The sequence below is a fragment of the Pteronotus mesoamericanus genome, unplaced genomic scaffold (genome assembly GCF_021234165.1).
Source record: "Pteronotus mesoamericanus isolate MK-2021 breed Mesoamerican mustached bat unplaced genomic scaffold, CSHL_Meso_final contig_26, whole genome shotgun sequence".
Taxonomy (NCBI): domain Eukaryota; kingdom Metazoa; phylum Chordata; class Mammalia; order Chiroptera; family Mormoopidae; genus Pteronotus; species Pteronotus mesoamericanus.
In genome coordinates, this window is record NW_026555109.1 from 1878572 (window position 1) to 1895643 (window position 17072).

At 36.5% G+C, this 17072-nt stretch overlaps 1 protein-coding gene across 1 annotated transcript in view; it reads left to right on the plus strand.

Annotated features, from left to right (window-relative positions):
* The window catches only part of TM9SF2 (transmembrane 9 superfamily member 2), an 81117-nt gene that overhangs the window by 42630 nt on the left and 21415 nt on the right, over window positions 1-17072 (plus strand). The window contains exons 6-12 of the mRNA XM_054574333.1: window positions 163-287; window positions 1206-1317; window positions 2382-2461; window positions 3244-3352; window positions 8020-8152; window positions 12528-12647; window positions 14743-14800. Of these exons, the coding sequence (XP_054430308.1) occupies window positions 163-287; window positions 1206-1317; window positions 2382-2461; window positions 3244-3352; window positions 8020-8152; window positions 12528-12647; window positions 14743-14800 (737 nt within the window). The remainder of the gene's footprint in view (window positions 1-162; window positions 288-1205; window positions 1318-2381; window positions 2462-3243; window positions 3353-8019; window positions 8153-12527; window positions 12648-14742; window positions 14801-17072) is intronic.

Sequence of the window (17072 nt, forward strand, 5' to 3'; positions counted from 1 at the left end):
TAAAGAGTTTAAGCTTAAAACTTGAATATTTTTATGGGGAAGGATTAAAATCCATCCAAGTTTAAATTTTCCTACTTGATGTAACTCGCTTTAAAGTTTTTTAGTGTTCTGACTCATATATAGCCAGTTTTCTACCTTTAATTTTTAAATTCTGTTCCACAGTCGGAATTCCATGAAAGAGACACATTTTACATCTTCAACCACGTTGACATCAAAATATACTACCATGTTGTTGAAACGGGGTCCATGGGAGCAAGATTAGTGGCTGCTAAACTTGAACCTAAAAGGTAACTAACTATATAAACATAAATAGTACATAAATATAAGTGAAATTTAAACCCAAAGAATAAATATTTTGGGTCTAATTAACTTTTTTCTTAATCACTATTTCACCATGTAATATGATATTTCAGGATTGATTTTACTAAAACTCCCTTTAGCATGATTTGTTACTGAGTTACAGATTTTTTTCCTGTCTGGTAAAGTAGTCAAGCCAAGGTGCCTTTTTGTTTTGTTTTTCAGTCAGGAAGTTTTGACAACTTTTCCATGTCAGCTTGCAATGGAGAATGTGAGATGGTTGGGACAGAGTTCCCTTTTACAATGGAAAAGCATTGCCTCAAATATTTGCAACTTGACTTCTCATCAGAGGCCCAAATGAGCTGAATTGTCATTTTAAAAGTCTCCATGCAGTGTTAGATGCCAGTATGTAACAGGTCTTTAAAAGGGCATCTCTTTATTAGCTGGTCAATTTTTTTTTTTAAGGTGAAAGTACCTGTCAGTTATTTGTGAGGTCTTTTTTTGATTGAGTATTCCATTTTTTTTTCCAAAACACACAACCCTTCCCCACCTCCCCGCCAACTGAATTAGCCATTTTCACTAGTGGCAAAGAAATGCACACCATAATAAGATGACAGTTAATGTAAACACTCTCAGTGTTTGTTTGTTTGTTTAAAGATTATTTAAAGCTTTTCAAGTATGGTGGTTTCAAATGTTTACTTCTAATTTTGAGTAATAATTTGTACACATTCTTATAACTAAGCTCATTATTTCCATGAAGTAAATATTTGTACTGTTAAGTGTGACATGAATAATTTCACATTTAATTATCAGAAGCATTGTGAAATATGTACAAAATCTCTAACCTTTACCCCATTTTTTAAAAACTGTACTTTATCAGCATCTTGCCAAAATGTTTCTTCCCACAGTTTCAAACATACCAATATAGATAAACCAGACTGCTCTGGACCCCCCATGGATATAAGTAACAAGGCTTCTGGGGAGATCAAAATTGCCTATACTTATTCTGTTAGCTTCGAGGTGAGTTTGTTTTTATCTTTAATATAACTCAGAAATTGATTTTAAATTCATACTGCCTAAGCTAATTAAATATTAATGATTAAGCTTGTCAAATAGGTAAGCCTTTAATGAGCTGACTTTTGGAATAGTTTGTCAGTTCACGAGGCAGCATAATCACACTTGAGCTAAATCTTCATTTAAATGAGAAGGATAGGAAGTTGGAGAATTGAGCCTGATTAAGTATTAAACCATAAGAGATACATATAAGACAAAAGTAGAAAATTGGTATAAAAGATGGTGTGAAGTTGCCAAAGATACATGCTACAGGCATTTGGGAGAACACCGCCATTTTTAAAATCCGAGTTTGAGTGTAAACTTAATGGAGAGTTTCCTGATGGTAGACCATTTATATAGGTCCTTAGGGAATTCAGGGGAGGGTTTTTATTAATAGGGAAGTTTTTTAAGATGAAAGTAAAAGTTTATTTTATGAAGGTCTTAGGCAGCATCCCACCTCTATTTTTAATAAACTATTTTTGCAATCCAATATAGTCATGACATTTACTATACCCATATAGTGTGTAATTTTGTAAGCCTAGTGCAGTAAACAATATATATTTCTTCCTGGATATTAAGAGCTCAGTAAGAGTACACCGGCCAGATGTTCAGTGAACCCAGGTAATGACTCTGGCCTAGTTAAGTGCCTCATAGGCATAGATAGGTGGTGCCAAAGCAAGTAAGTTATTCCACTTGATTTTCTGAAAAAAATTAAATATAATCCTAACTTTTGGCATCTGAAATAAACCCCTACTATTTAAAATTTAAAGCAAGATTTTTTAAAAAATACAAGTAACTAGTACCTTTTTAGGAACTCCTATTTTTTATTTGCTATTTAATCCTGATATTACTGAGACTTGAGTAAATTATAACTCACTGAATCTCATGACTAACCCAAGTTATGATAATGAGAAACTGCACTTGTTGACTGAATGGAAGGACAAGCTGAGAATGGAAATTTTTGGATTCTTACTATGCGTTGTCAGGAAATGCTTATTTAAAGAGTTTTGTTTTGTTTTTAAACCCTGTAGGAAGATAAAATTATCAGGTGGGCATCTAGATGGGACTATATTCTGGAATCTATGCCTCATACCCATATTCAGTGGTTTAGGTAAGATTACGGATTAATCTGCTTTGTGCTTTGTACTTAATCTACTCTTTGTTCCTTTGAACATCTAATTGACTCTCTAATCCTCCTCAATTATTCAAAAGTCTGGCCTTTGAATCAGGTGTTCAATCCTGGATTTAAGTTACTGGTTATGAGTCAGGCCAGGCCACTCAATCTTTCAGAGTCTATTTCTTTATCTAGAAATACCTGCCTTGTGGGGCTGTTCTGAGGATTAAAGGAGGTAATGAAACAGAACATTTGAGCCCTTTACCTGGAAAGGAAGAGTGCTCAAGAAACAAGCTGCTGCTAGTGTTATGATTATTTATTTATTATCATTCACTCTTAAAAACATGACTCAAAATTTTATTCAGAAAGCTGTTTCATGGTGCTGTTACTCTCCTTTTCCTACTTTGCCAACTATCCTTTGATATTCATTTATTTATTGAGTAAATTTGTTCTTCGGTAAGTTTCTTTGAGAAAGATCGTTCCTTTGTTGATTCTTGCAGCCTGTGTTGCACTGATTTAGGCTCAGTAGTTATTTAATAATATCGACATTAGACAAAAATAATTCTGGTTCTCAACAGACCACAAAACTATATTATACATGTATAAAGTATACACTAGAAAGGCACATAGCAGAACATAGTTCATTGAATTTGTTGAATTTTAGGTAAAATTTTGATTTTGAAAAATATTTTAATGTTACTCAATAAACAATTTAAAAATGAGTTTCACTGTTCCAAAGATTAAGCTACAGATTAATCCTGACATGCTTATTTCTACAGCATTATGAATTCCCTGGTCATTGTCCTTTTCTTGTCTGGAATGGTTGCTATGATTATGCTACGGACACTGCATAAAGATATTGCCAGATATAATCAGATGGATTCTACGGTGAGTGAAAAATTTGAAATGTTCTTCAGTCTTCCAAGCATAGTCTTTATATTTTCTTTGGAAGAGTTTTTTTTATTTTTTTTTTAATTTTTCAATTACAGTTTAATGTTATTTTGTATTAGTTGCAAAAAAATGAAACGAATTATTTTGACTTGTCAGAATGTCAAAATACTCACAGTGACTTGTCAGAAATACAAAAAGCTCAGATTGTACAGCATAGTGGTTAGGCAATCATATACTTTACAGAGTGGTCCTCCCTGATACGGAAACGGTTTAAGTAATAGCTTTAGACAGAATGTACGTTTAAAACGTTTTCCTCAAAAGTTATCCTGAATTCACATTTTCAAATAGGAAAATGATTATTAAGAGTTGGTAGTCCCTAGAAAGTCACCACAGCATTCAGTACTGAACTGTTCACAATCTCATCTGTCACAGTGTATTGGTGCAGAATGGGTGTAGGTAGGTGCACAGCTTTAGTTCTGTCATCTTTTTTCCCTTACATGCTGTCAAGTCTATCAGATTCTTCATCGCCAGTGTACAACCCAGTGTGTGAAACAGCAAAATTGAGTGGAATGACTCCCAAAGAATTTTTATTTATGTGTATATTTAATATTTTAAAAATTAATTTTAACTGAATTTTTATCATTTCAGCCTTTTGGTATATTCAGAGTAGTTTAATGTCACAACCTAATTTATTCTCAAACATTTTAAGTTGCATATTGTTAATACATTTTATAGCCTTTTGTTTCACAGCAGCTTTTCAACAGAATTTCCACAAAAACCACAGTGACTTGTCAGAAATACAAAAAAGCTCAGATTTCTATTGTTTTCCGCAGCTTCTTAACCTTTCCCCCTCAACCTTACTGCCTTTTTCTAATTAGAAAAAGAATATATTTTTAAAAGATTTTATTTATTTATTTTTAGAGAGAGGGGAATGGAAGGGGAAAGACAGGGAAAGAAATATCGATCAGTTGCCTCTCATGCGCACCCCGTCTGGGGATGGAACCGACAACTCGGGCACATGCCCCCGAGTAGGAACTGAACTAGTGACTTTTTGCTTTGTGGGAGGAAGCCCAGCCTACTGAGCCACTACCAGTCAGGGCAAGAAAAAGAACATGTGGATGTTTATATGCTTTTTAGCACTTCTCTATAATCCTTTGTCATTGATTTTTATTGATTGTTTTATTAATCTTTTATTAAAATAATTTCAGGATATTCTGTCATAATTGGCATTTCCAAATTATCCCTGGGGTAATGGCATTTTTTCTTAATTTACTCAGAGGCGTACCAGGTCAGGGCAACCCTCCTTCCATTCTTGTTCCCATTCTTTCCCTCCCTCCAGTTTCTTACTGTAGTGGTCAGAGCAAATCTGTTCAAACATAAATCAGATTGTTTCGCTCCTGATCACAACCCTCCAGTGGTTCACTGTTATACCCAGAGTGAAAGTCAGAGTCTTCACAGTGGTTTAAAAGGCCCTGCAGTGCCTGCTAGAGCTCTGCATCAGCCATATTTGCCATCTTGCTGTTCCTCAGATGTATCAAGCATGTTCCCACCTCAAGGCCCTTAAACTTGTTTTTCTCTCTACTTCAAATTTTCATCCCTCAATATTTACATGGTTAGCTCTGGTAGCTCTTTCAAGTCTTTACTTAAACATGATCTCCCCAGTGAGAAGTTCCTGACCATTCAATTAAAATTACATGTTCTCTGCCCCACATGCATACCTGTACTTCCTAATTTTTTTCAGTAGCACTTCATCCAATGTACTGTATACTTGATTTACTTATTTTGTTTATTGTTTGCCTTCCCAAAATGAACACATAGTCATGAAAAGAGGGATTTTTCTGTTAAAATCACTGTGGTATCACTGGTGTTTTTAACGGTGCCAAGCATATAATTGGTGCTGAATAAATGAATAAACAAGCCAGTCCTCTATGTACTAGATTTGTTGGCACAATGCTGAGCTCAAGGTAGGTAAGAATCATATCTAAGGACACCCCCCACTCCACTCCACTCCTCCAAAAAAGTGAGCTGAGGCCAGAGCAGGAAGCAACACAAGCATGAGTGGCTGAAGTTCTCCTTTAGGTCAATGCTTATATAAAGTCTTCAACCAATTGGGAGACCAACTCTTAGATCATTAGTGCGGGAGCTAAATCTCAATTTCCTCCGATATTAGGCCTAGATTCTTGAAGGGGAGCAAAAGGATTCTAGCTTAGTAAGTACCTTCTGATTATTGGCAGATTCAAGTAGAAATTGTCTGAAAGGTTTCCCAAATTCAGGTGCATGATTCCCATAATTTAAGATCAGCAAAATATGGCCTATTAGCAGGAATTCACAAAAAAAGTTTACAATAAACAATGGATTTAACCCCCTCCCCCTGCCAATATATAAGAGTGTTAGAACTGTTAATTACAGAGTATAAAATATATGAAAATATAATAGCTAGGAGTTTTTCAGAACAGATGAAAGATAAGAATCCACAGATAAAGGAAACAGTGTATTCCAAGCAGATAGAAATCCACACTGAAATCAACTGGCACAAAAATGAACCAGAGGAAGAAAAGACTTAAGTATCTACAAAGAGTAAACAAATTAGCAATAGAAGCTCAAAGACAAAATAATATCTTTAAATTGTTGAGAGAAATTAACTATTTACATAGAATCACATATCCAGAGCTATGTCTTTTAAGAATAAAGGTGAAATACTTTTTTTAAGTTAATAACAGTTGACCACAAACAAGCCTTCACTGAAGGAATTGCTATAGATATACTTTAGCAGAAAATAAATAATAATAAAACCAGTTCTAAGATTTAGAAGGATTGGTGAACCAAAAAATTCTAAGAAAGCATTTTCTGTATATAATAATGATGAGTCTAAAATTGGAGATTAACAAAAGTATATGAAAAAAAACCAGGTTGGATACATGGTATTTGATAAAGCAAGTGGCTATCTGGAGAAAAATAAGGTAGAGATCAACTTTATTCCTTATGTTGAAATAATTAATGATTAAAATGACAGTGTGAGTCTCTGAAATAGTAGAACACTTAAGAAGTTATTTTTAAATCTTGGAGAAGGCTAGAATTTTATAAGTATGACAGAGAGCCAGAAGCTATAAAAGAAATGACCGCTACATTTAAAAATCTGAGTAGCAAAAAATACCACTAAATAAAAAGATAAATGTGAAAATATTTTGCCACCTGTCACAAACACAAATTGTTTAATTCCTTTGTAAATAAAGAAATCATAAAATCATTAAGAAAATAATCAACCATTCAGTAAGAAATGGAGCAAGATACATGAGAAGATTCCATAAAAAAGAAATACAAATGGTTTTCAAACATAAAAAGATACTATAGCATTCCTAATTAAGAGAAATGCAAATTAAAACTGCAATGCAAGATTGTTCACCTGGTACATTGGCAGAAATTAAAATGTTTGATATAATAATGTGTTGGGGCATTGAGGACATGAGTACTTTGATACATAGTTTATGAGAATGTAAACTGTTATAACTTACAAAAGGCAGTTTGGCAACATTAGTTTATAATGTAGTTTGACCCAACAATTCCATTCCTACAAGCTAATCCGGATGCAAAGGATTTTACTACTATTGTTATTTTTTATCTCAAAACAATAAATGTACATTGTTCATAATAATAGAAGATTTTAGTTATAGAATATTCATATAGCAGAATACTATGCAGTCATTAAAAAGGAGGCAACTCTGTATATATAGATGTGGAAGTATCCGTATTATAAGGCTAAAAAGATCAGGTATGAAATATAGTATATAATATGCTACCATTTTTTGACGGGAGAAGTAGTCATGCACTTACTTATATATAGGTAGAATATCTCTGCAAGGATAATAAGAAACTAGGCACATTTGTTTGCTTCATGAAAGGAGACCTGGTTCTGTAATGGAAACTTAGCTTTCTTACATCCTTGAATGTTTAAGTATACCTACTAAATAAAAAAAATCAGAAATGGTTCCTTGTCTCTTTAATATATTGCCTCACCTAAAAGAAGGGTACATATAATTTTCCCCCTATACTTTCAACACATTCATACTAGCAAAGAGATTTTTATAACCACCACTTTGGTGCGACAGTTACCAACTTATGTTCAGTTTTGTTTTATCTATAGAGTTCCATCTACTCCCCCCACCTGAATTATTTTGAAGCCAATCCCAAATACAGTTTTATTTGCTCCACCTAGATCCCTTGTACTTTTAGTAAAACTTCAATTTGTACATTTCTTTGTAAATGACCAGGTAGCTGCTCATTCCCAGGGTTTTGTGCCCGCAAAGTGGCTATGAGACCTAATTTACTTTGGAGATTAATGAATGTAGATTGAAAAGGGTATGGAGTGATTAAAATTAGGACATTAACTTGGATCATAAAGCTTTGACTAGAACTTGGTGTAGGTATCACATTACCTTTGTCTTTCTTTCCAAATTTCTCTATAATTATGTTTATAGACCTTAACATAGCATTCCTTTAAAAACAATTCAGGAAAAACATAAAACTCTATGAGTCAAGCTTTTATACCTCAAAAATTGAAATAAATATTAACATTCGTAAGTTTTTGAAAATGTTTCTATATCAGTAAATAAACTGTCTAGTTTTCTTGGTGATTCACATGACAAATGATTTCATTCCCTTTTTAGGAGGATGCCCAGGAAGAATTTGGCTGGAAACTAGTGCATGGTGATATATTCCGTCCTCCAAGAAAAGGGATGCTGTTATCAGTCTTTTTAGGATCAGGAACACAGATATTAATTATGACATTTGTGACTCTGTGTAAGTGTTAAGTGCAAATTAAATATAAAATTTTTTTTATAAATAATTATTTGAAAACCAGTTTTCCTAAGTGACGTAGCTAGGCTAGTTTGACTGTAAGAGGTTTTTGGCATTCAAATCTGTGTTTTGGCTGTATGGGACTTGTGTTAGGATTAACTGCGCCCAAAAACTGATTCTTCACATCTCTATTCATCTGCATAGTGATCAAGCCTTTGTCATTGCAGCACTGGAGATGGAGAAGACTGGCTCCTGAAACACTATCTGGGTCTGAGTCTGGGCAACCCAGAACCAGGGTTACACAGGTTGACAATCCCACCCCACCAGCAGCAGTATAGCTAGGAAGCCAAGACATTCTTGGTTTCAAAGACAAAAGGAGAAGAGTGGGTAGGACAGGAAGTTTGAGGTATAGATTGGCCGAATGAGTGGTTCTGTTAACTACTCTCGGGGGGACGTTATTTCCATGGTCTTCCAGTGTTCCTAGTTTTAAGAGGAAAAAAATGTTAATGAGTAGGATTTTCTAAAGTTTGCATTTATTTAGTTTCTGGAAGTTTATTTTTTCCACTACCATTTAGTCCCATTATATCGCCCTAACCCCCACAATAACCACTCTGTTGGCCATGTTCATGGGTCCTTTTTCCTCAATCCCTCCATCCCCTAACCTCCTCCCCACCTCAGCTGTCATCGTATTCTCTGTGAGTCGGTCTCTATTTTGCTTAGTTCATTCAGATTGGTCATTAGATTCCACATATAAGTGAAATCATACGGTATTTGTCTTTTTCTGACTGGCTTATGTCACTTAGCATAATGTTCTCCAGCTCCATCATACTGTCACAAAGGGTAAATTTTCTTATTTTTTATGGATGAGTAGTATTCCATTGTGTACATGTCACATAGTTGTGTTATTCACTCTTCTACTGATGGACACTTGGGCTGCTTCCAAATCTTGAAAATTGTAAATAATGCTACAATGAACATAGGAGTGCTTATGTTCTTTGAAATTAGTGTGTGGTGTTGGAGGACAAAATCCCCTCCCGTTTTCATGTCGTGCTACAGAAATCTCACATACTAGCCTTTGTCCCGTCCTTCCATAGTGCACCTTAGCGCTGAGACTGAGCCAGCTTGTGGGTCGGGTGGGTAGGCCCTACTCGGAACAGAATCTAATGGTAAATCCACGAGAAACGATCACGTCTAAAGCTGATTCACAAATCCAAGCTCATGGGACAGCTGAGTGAGTCGAGCGTCATTCTCCTGTTCAGACCATTAGGGGCCTTGCCAAGATCTACTTCAGAGCAAACCCAGTACCTCAGACAGAAAGTTGGGGCTTTCACCGCTGCCGTGTCTGGGAGCCCGTTTTCTCGGCATTGTGAATAGGTTCGTAGCTAGTCACACTTTTCAGATCCATTCAAACTGTCTATGCACAAATTTCCAGCTGGGCCCGGATGAGGGTATTTTCCTTCCTTCCCTCTCAGCTTTGTGAAGAAAAAGAAAGGAAACCATCTAGGATTCAATGTAACAGCCAGGAATCTGGCAGCTAGTGTTTTAAGCTAAGGTTGGGAGGCTAAACAAGTCTGCCTCCCTCTTCATAAATCAAAAGAATTCTTCAGAATGGGATTGGTAATCCTTTAAATAAAGATTAACTTGGTTTAAAAAAAAAAAAAAGTGTTTTGGGTTCCTTCAGATATATTCCCAGAAGTGGGATTGCTAGATGAAAAGGCCGATGCATTTTTAATTTTTTGAGTTATCTCCATACTGCTTTCCACAGTGGCTGCACCAGTCTGCATTCCCATCAACAGTGCAAAAGGGTTCCCCCTTTCTCCTCATCCTTGCCAGCCTTGTTTGTTGATTTATTGTGACTAGCCCTGGGCAACCTGTTTGCTGCTAACGGCAATCCACAGCTTATAGCTTCCTCTGCTAGGCCTGGGTGTGTGCATGGAGAACCAGGCTGCAGACTAAGGCTGGCTCTTACCAGCACCAGACCCAAGGGGAGGGTCAGTTAAAATCTCAGAGCTCCCAGAGAACTGCCTTAGTTAAACTTAAGTAGTTAAACTTAATCCGTAATTAATGTAGCCTCAAACTGTAATCGGGAGCCCAGTTTAAGCTCTCTACAGGGTGGGGCTATTGGTTCCCCTCAAGCCAATGCCACTTGCAGAGTAGTGCTCTGCCTAAGATGGCCTCTGCAATGTGGGGAATGACTCAGCACAGGGATTCGGTGGCTCTTCCTTCTGCTCTCTCCCCAGAGCCACCATCCCCAGTCTCTCCTCAAGCATCTCTAGTCCACTCTGCCCTCCCTGTGCCAGAGCCCAGGGTAAGTGGCTACAAACAGAATTTTGTGTTTTGGCCCTTTAAGGGCTCTCAGAGTCTCCAGCTGCCTCTCCTTGGCAGACAGAACCCCCCACTGCTCTTCACTGCTGGGTGTTATCTGGGTTCCTTTCCTGGCTCTGGTGCTGTAGGCTGGGAAGCCCAAGTGTGGGGTTTAGACCACACACTTCTCAGGTGGAACCCCGCCGGCTGCAGAAACATCTCCCCAGAACTTCAGCTGCCCCCCCATGTGAGCCCAGCCAGCCCTCTCATGCCTACCCAACCCCCTCCACTTCTTACCAGCCATGCTGTGGTAAGGTGGTTTCTTCTGTCTCTCCTTAGTCACAGGTTTCTCTCTGGCTAGTGTTCAGTTGCTAATTCAGGATGATTTCTCTACAATTTAGTTGTAATCTGGATTGATCCTGAGAGGAGGTTAGTGTAGCTTCCAATTACTCCCTCTGCTATCTTGGGTCTCCTAAATTTTGCCCTTTTTTTTTTTTTTTTTTTTTAAATTTCCTTCATTGATACCTGCTAGTGATGAACAGTAACAAATAAGTATTACTGGAAGAATTCAGAAACCACTGACCTTTGAATAATTTTTTTAGTGAACATTTCTTATGTTCAATACTTATTCAATATATAATACTAAAGTCACTTTCTGTTAGTAAAAGTGTAAAGTTTTATGATGGAATTAGCCACGTAAGTAATTTACAAAGAGAATTACCGCCCTGAAATGTCTGGTATCTGAATAAGTTTGGGAACTACTGACTAACACCTCCAGGTTTACTTTGAAGACTAACATGAAGGTCCACTAGGACATATACATTTATTTAGATAAAGAGATGCAGCTGTGATGAGTAGGGTTACAATTAGTTAGTATATTACACTGAAGAGGGTAGGATGAGAGAAGTCATGAAAGAGACCTGGACACAGCCAGAGGATAGCATGAAGGCACTAGACTTCTAAGGAGCCAGCGTGGCTTTAGAGCAGAATGGATGCTTGAGGATAAAATTCTTTAAAATTTTATTTGGAGCTGCCTTCTCCTGCCATCTGGACTTTGTTGGGATCAACTAGGAAATGAACTTCGAGGAAGGAAAGTTTCAGGGAGCCTAGGATAGGAAATGATCAGGATCATTTTCCTTAAACTCTTGAAAATGAACTTTCTGCTTCAGAACAGTCCATTTCTCAAGCCTGGAGGGTGCGGAGTGGGGAAGGCAATGCATCTTAGCTGAAATTCTAGTAGATCTAACTTTACTGTGATTGTTTTTCTGCTTTCTGGCTGATCATGAGTTTCTCCTCTTGCCCCTTGGTGGTGATCAGAAGGTGTGCGTGGGTGTGTGCTTGGTTATGTACACCCCAGGGGAAACACCAGGAACTTTCTTGCTCCTGGAATTAAAAAGCCACTTGACTTTCTGTGCAAATCATAACTTCTGAGTCCCAGCTTAAAGTTAGAAGTCTCTATAAATAAAAGATTATATTTTTATTCTTATCAATAGAGAGGGTTATATGGGGAAGAACAAACAAAACTAACGAATTAAATAAGGATAGGAGCCAGAATTCCCCCAAGTCATTGATCAAGTCTTTCAATAACTTGTGTTCAAAAAGCTAATGGTACTATGAAATCCTTTTTCCCTTTTTTATTCTTTGATTAGATTCTGTTTTGTCCCATGTTTGAATATTATAAGGTTTTGTCACCCCAAAGGACCTTTTAAAAGGAACAAAGGATGAGACTATTTCATAGTGGGAATATTTTTATTGATGTTAATTTTAAAAGCTGTATTTGAATCTTAGAAGAGCCAAAAGCACTCAGGAGCATCTGGCCAGCCTCCTTTGATAACAGGAAAGGTGAGGTCTAACGGACCCTGACAAGAAACTTCCAAAGTGGAACTTGCCTTATGCATGATCTTATTGATGCAGTAACTCAGGTATTACTAAGATTCAAGGTGGCTGCATGGTAAGATAGTGTATTTTCAAGAAATTGTGTTTAACTTACTACTCTTAAAGAGTAGGGTCTTATATCACTTCACAACAAAGGAAACAAAATAAGACTTGTAACTTTAAATTACTTTTTTCTTAGTTTTTGCTTGCCTGGGATTTTTGTCACCTGCCAACCGAGGAGCACTGATGACCTGTGCTGTGGTCCTGTGGGTGCTCTTGGGCACACCTGCAGGCTATGTTGCTGCCAGATTCTATAAATGTAAGTAAAAGCCACCCTAACTGGGTGTCACATGAGGAATCTAATTTGCTGCTTCAGTGCTTCTGAGGCTTGATGTCTGGTTGTTGATGCTCTTTAAACAATATGTATTATTGGTGTATATTCTTATTTAAAAGAAGCCTGGGAAGTGGATGGCTATCCCTAGACTTATTTGTTCAAAAATACCTATACAGTGAAATAAGCAAATTTAGATGCTGTTTGTCCACCAGCCCCTGTCTTTTGTTTCTTTTAATTTTGACTTAGCCAGTTCATCTAAACAACTGAGATTTGCTACATTCATGGAAACCATGTGTAGACTACTAAAGGGGTAAAGTCTACAAATGGTGTCACCAATTTATTCACTAAAACAACTAATATATACAAGAATATCTTTTCTTGCATAAGAGAAATCATTCCTATGTCAACATTTATAAAAATAAGCTATATTTAAAGTAAACTAAGATCTCACTATTTTAAAAGAGCCCTGAAGAAAGGTGATTTTATAATATAGTTAGTTGCAATCTCTTGTATTCTTGCTTTCTAAAAATAGAGTTTAGTGGAAAAAAAAGAATGGGATATGATTAGATGGCTTAGAACACAGCTTTGCCAGGGTTAGTGATTACCAGAGTTTGCCTGATTTGGGGACCCTGAAATCCACTGAAATGGTCCCATAGGTAAACTGTAAATTAAAAGTGCCAGGAAGATGGGACAGAGCTAGGGTTGGTATGAATAAGGCTTAACCTAAAACTTAAAACGATAGGGCTGCATAGGTGGTCTTAACATGTTGTTGCCTAGACTTTGCCTGACAGAATTTTCTCCCCAGTATATGAAGCACTATATGTATGTGTACATAAATGTGTTTAATTTCTGTAAATTTTGTCAAGTCTCTTTCTTTTTTCTTTCATCGCTTACTAAAGGACACGGAATTAGGGTAGTCATATGTATTTAATACATATAGTTGGACCCCTGCCTGTGCGTAAGCTCCCCCTTTTTCACTGTTTCGGCTATGCTGACTTTCTTTCAGTTCTTCAGTCAGGTAGTGGACTTTTACACCTGCAGAAGGATCATTCCACATACTGTTCCCTCTGCTTGAAGCTCCAATACATAATCCCACATCCCAGACGAATCCCCCAACGCCTCTTCATTCTTAAGGCCCAGTTACAGATGAAATAGCATATTAATCAGGCAGAACGTTCTGAGAGGTGCTATTACATGGTGCCAGTCACAAAATACTTCATTATATAGATTCATTTCTAATGTTTCAAAAAATACTATTTGTTTTTTGATTGGAATTGTTTTAAACCCAAAATTAATAATTTCACAGTAGTCTCTTTATCAATAATGCTGTGACTTCAAATTATATATATAAATGTCATTTTCTTTTAGGGCAAGTGGTACTTCCTTATAAGCTATGTTAACACTTTTTTAAGCAATCAAAGTTGTTCTCAGATCTCAGCCAGTTTCACCTCCCAACTTTTAAACTGGGAGGGAAAGAGTGTTTGCATTTTTTACTCTGCGTACCTGAGTTTTTAAAAATTTTTTTAACTGGGAAAAAGATTGGAGAGGGAAGGAGCAAAGGAGAGTAAAATGTTCATAACAAGTTTGTTCTGTCAAGTGGTCATAACATAACCCTTCTTCTCTTCTTAACCAACTGATCTCCCCAACCCCACCCTCATCCTACCAGGATTTAGACTTGGTTTTATAACAGATTCTGAAACTGACTGCAAGAGAAACAAGAATCTCCAGTGTGCCCTTTTCTCTACCCAGTCCCATTATATACACTGGCTAAGAGTGTAAGAATTTGTTTTGTTTGAGGTAGAAAAAAGAATAGGAAAAAAAAATTGATATGAATTACTTTCCTTTGATACTAGATTTATTTTATGCTGAAGCAAAAATCTTTAGAACAGCACTTACCCAGGGCAGTTCTGTGATATGCATCTCTGATTTGGATCACTTGATCAAGGAATATCATATCATTTGCTAGTGTCATTTTCTGTGAGTGGCACCCAGTGCTGTCTGACAGTTTGTCCAATGCCAGACCTGGAGTATTGCTTTGAGAAACATCTTTATGTATGCCATTTTTTGTTTTCTTCTACAGCCTTTGGAGGTGAGAAGTGGAAAACAAACGTTTTATTGACATCATTTCTTTGTCCTGGGTAAGTCAGTTTTTCCGTAATAACTTTATTAACATTGTCACATTGTAGTTCTCAAGTTTTTAATCTTTTAAGTCTTTACTATTTTTTGTCTCTAAACTACATACTCAAGAAAATGAATTTTTTAAATGCTGAAGAATGAATATTTAATAAACATTTACAGCATGATTACTACATGTTTTATTTGGAAAAAGTACCTCTATGTATGAGAAATTTTTATGTTCCCTTTTTAAAAGTCTGTGTCTTACTCTACAGATGTTAGTCTGGCATATTGTTGTGTATGCTGTGTCTTTTTTTTTTTTTTCAATTTTAGTTTTTTTCCATGACTGTTTAGTCCCCTTACATCCCTCTAGCCCCACAATAACCACATTCTTGTCCATTCCCATGAGTCCTTTTTCCTTTTGCTTAATTCCTCCATCCCCTTACCAGTCACCCTGCTCTTAATGTATGAGTCTGTCTCTATTTTGCTTGTTAGTTCAGTTTGGTCATTAGATTCCACAGGTGAGTGAAATTATACAGTATTTGTCTTTCTCTGACTGGCTTATGTCACTTAAGCATAATGGTCTCCAGGTCCATCATACTGTCACAAAGGGTAAATTTTCTGTTTTACAGCTGAGTAGTATTCCATTGTGTACATGTCCCACAATTGTTTTCTCAACTCATCTGCTGGTGGACACTTGGGCTGCGTTCAAATATTGACGATTATAAATTACACTGCAGTGAACATAGGGGTGCTTATGTTCTTTCAAAATAGTGTTTTGGGTTCCTTCAGATATATTGCCAGTAGTGGGATTGCTAGGTGAAAAGGCAGATCCATTTTTAATTTTTTGAGGTCTCTCCATATTGCTTTGCACAGTTGGTACACCAATCTGCATTCCCACCGGCAGTGCAAAAGGGATCCCTTTTCTCCACATCCTCCCCAGCACTTGTTAGTTGATTTATCGATGAGAGCCACCCTGACAGGTGTGAGATGATATCTCATTGTGGTTTTAATTTGCATTTTTCTGATGATTAGTGACATTGAGCATTTTTTCTTATGTCCATTGGTCATCTGCATGTCCTCTATGGAGAAACGTCTATTCAGGTCCTTTGCCCATTTCTTAATTGGGTTATTTAGGGGTTTTTTGATGTTGGGTCTTTATAAATTTTTAATATTAACCCCTTACCAGATATGTTGGTGAATGTGTTCTCCCATTCTGTGGGTTGTCTTTTTATTTTGTTGATGTTTTCCTTTGCTTTGCAAAACGTTTTTAGTTTGATGCAATCCCATTTGTTTTGTTTTGTTTTGTTTTTTATTTCCCTTGCCTGGGAAGATATATCCAATGAAACATTGTTGTGAGCAATGTCTGAGATTTTGCTGCCTATGTTTACTTTTACAATTTTTATGGTGTTTGGTCTAACATTTAAGTTTTTGATCAATTTTGAATCTATTCTTGTATGTGGTGTAGGAAAGTGGTCTAGTTTCATTTCTCTGCATGTAGTTGTCTAATTTTCCCAACCCCATTTATTGAATGAACTGTCTTAAGCCTATAGTATGTGCTTGTTTTCTCTGTTGAATATTAATTGACTATAAATGTGTGGGTTTATTTCTGAGCTCTCTCTTCTTTTCCATTCATCTGTGAGTCTGTTTTTATGCCAGTACTGTGCTGTTTTGATTACCATGGCCTTATAGTTTGACATTATGTAGTGTGATTCCTCCAACTTTGTTTTTCTTTCTCAGGGTCACTATTGCTATGTGGGGCCTTTTGTGGTCCCATACACATTTTTGAAATGTTAGTTCTAGTTCTGTGAAATACATCCTTGGAATCTCAGAAGGAATTGAGTTGCTTTGGGTAACATGGACATTTTAACGATGTTAATTCTTCTTACCCATGAACACAGTTCCATTTACTGGATCTTCTTCAGTTTCTTTCTTCACTGTCTTACAATTTTCCAAGTACAGGTCTTTTACATCTTTAGTTAGGTTTATTCCTAGGTAATTTATTCTTTTTGAAGGAATCGTGAATGGGATTGTTTTCTTAATTTCCCTTTCGGGTAGTTTGTTATTGGCATATAAGAATGCAACTGATTTCTGGATATTAATTTTGTATCCTGTTTCTTTGCTGAACTTACTTACCAGTTCTGGTAGTTTATTGGTGGAATCTTTGGGGTTCTCTGTGCACAGTATCATGTCATCTGCAAATAAAGACAGTTTTAGTTCTTCCTTTCCAAGTTGGATGGCTCTTATTTCTTCTTCTTCTTTGATTGCTTTGGATAGGACTTCTAGTACTAAGAG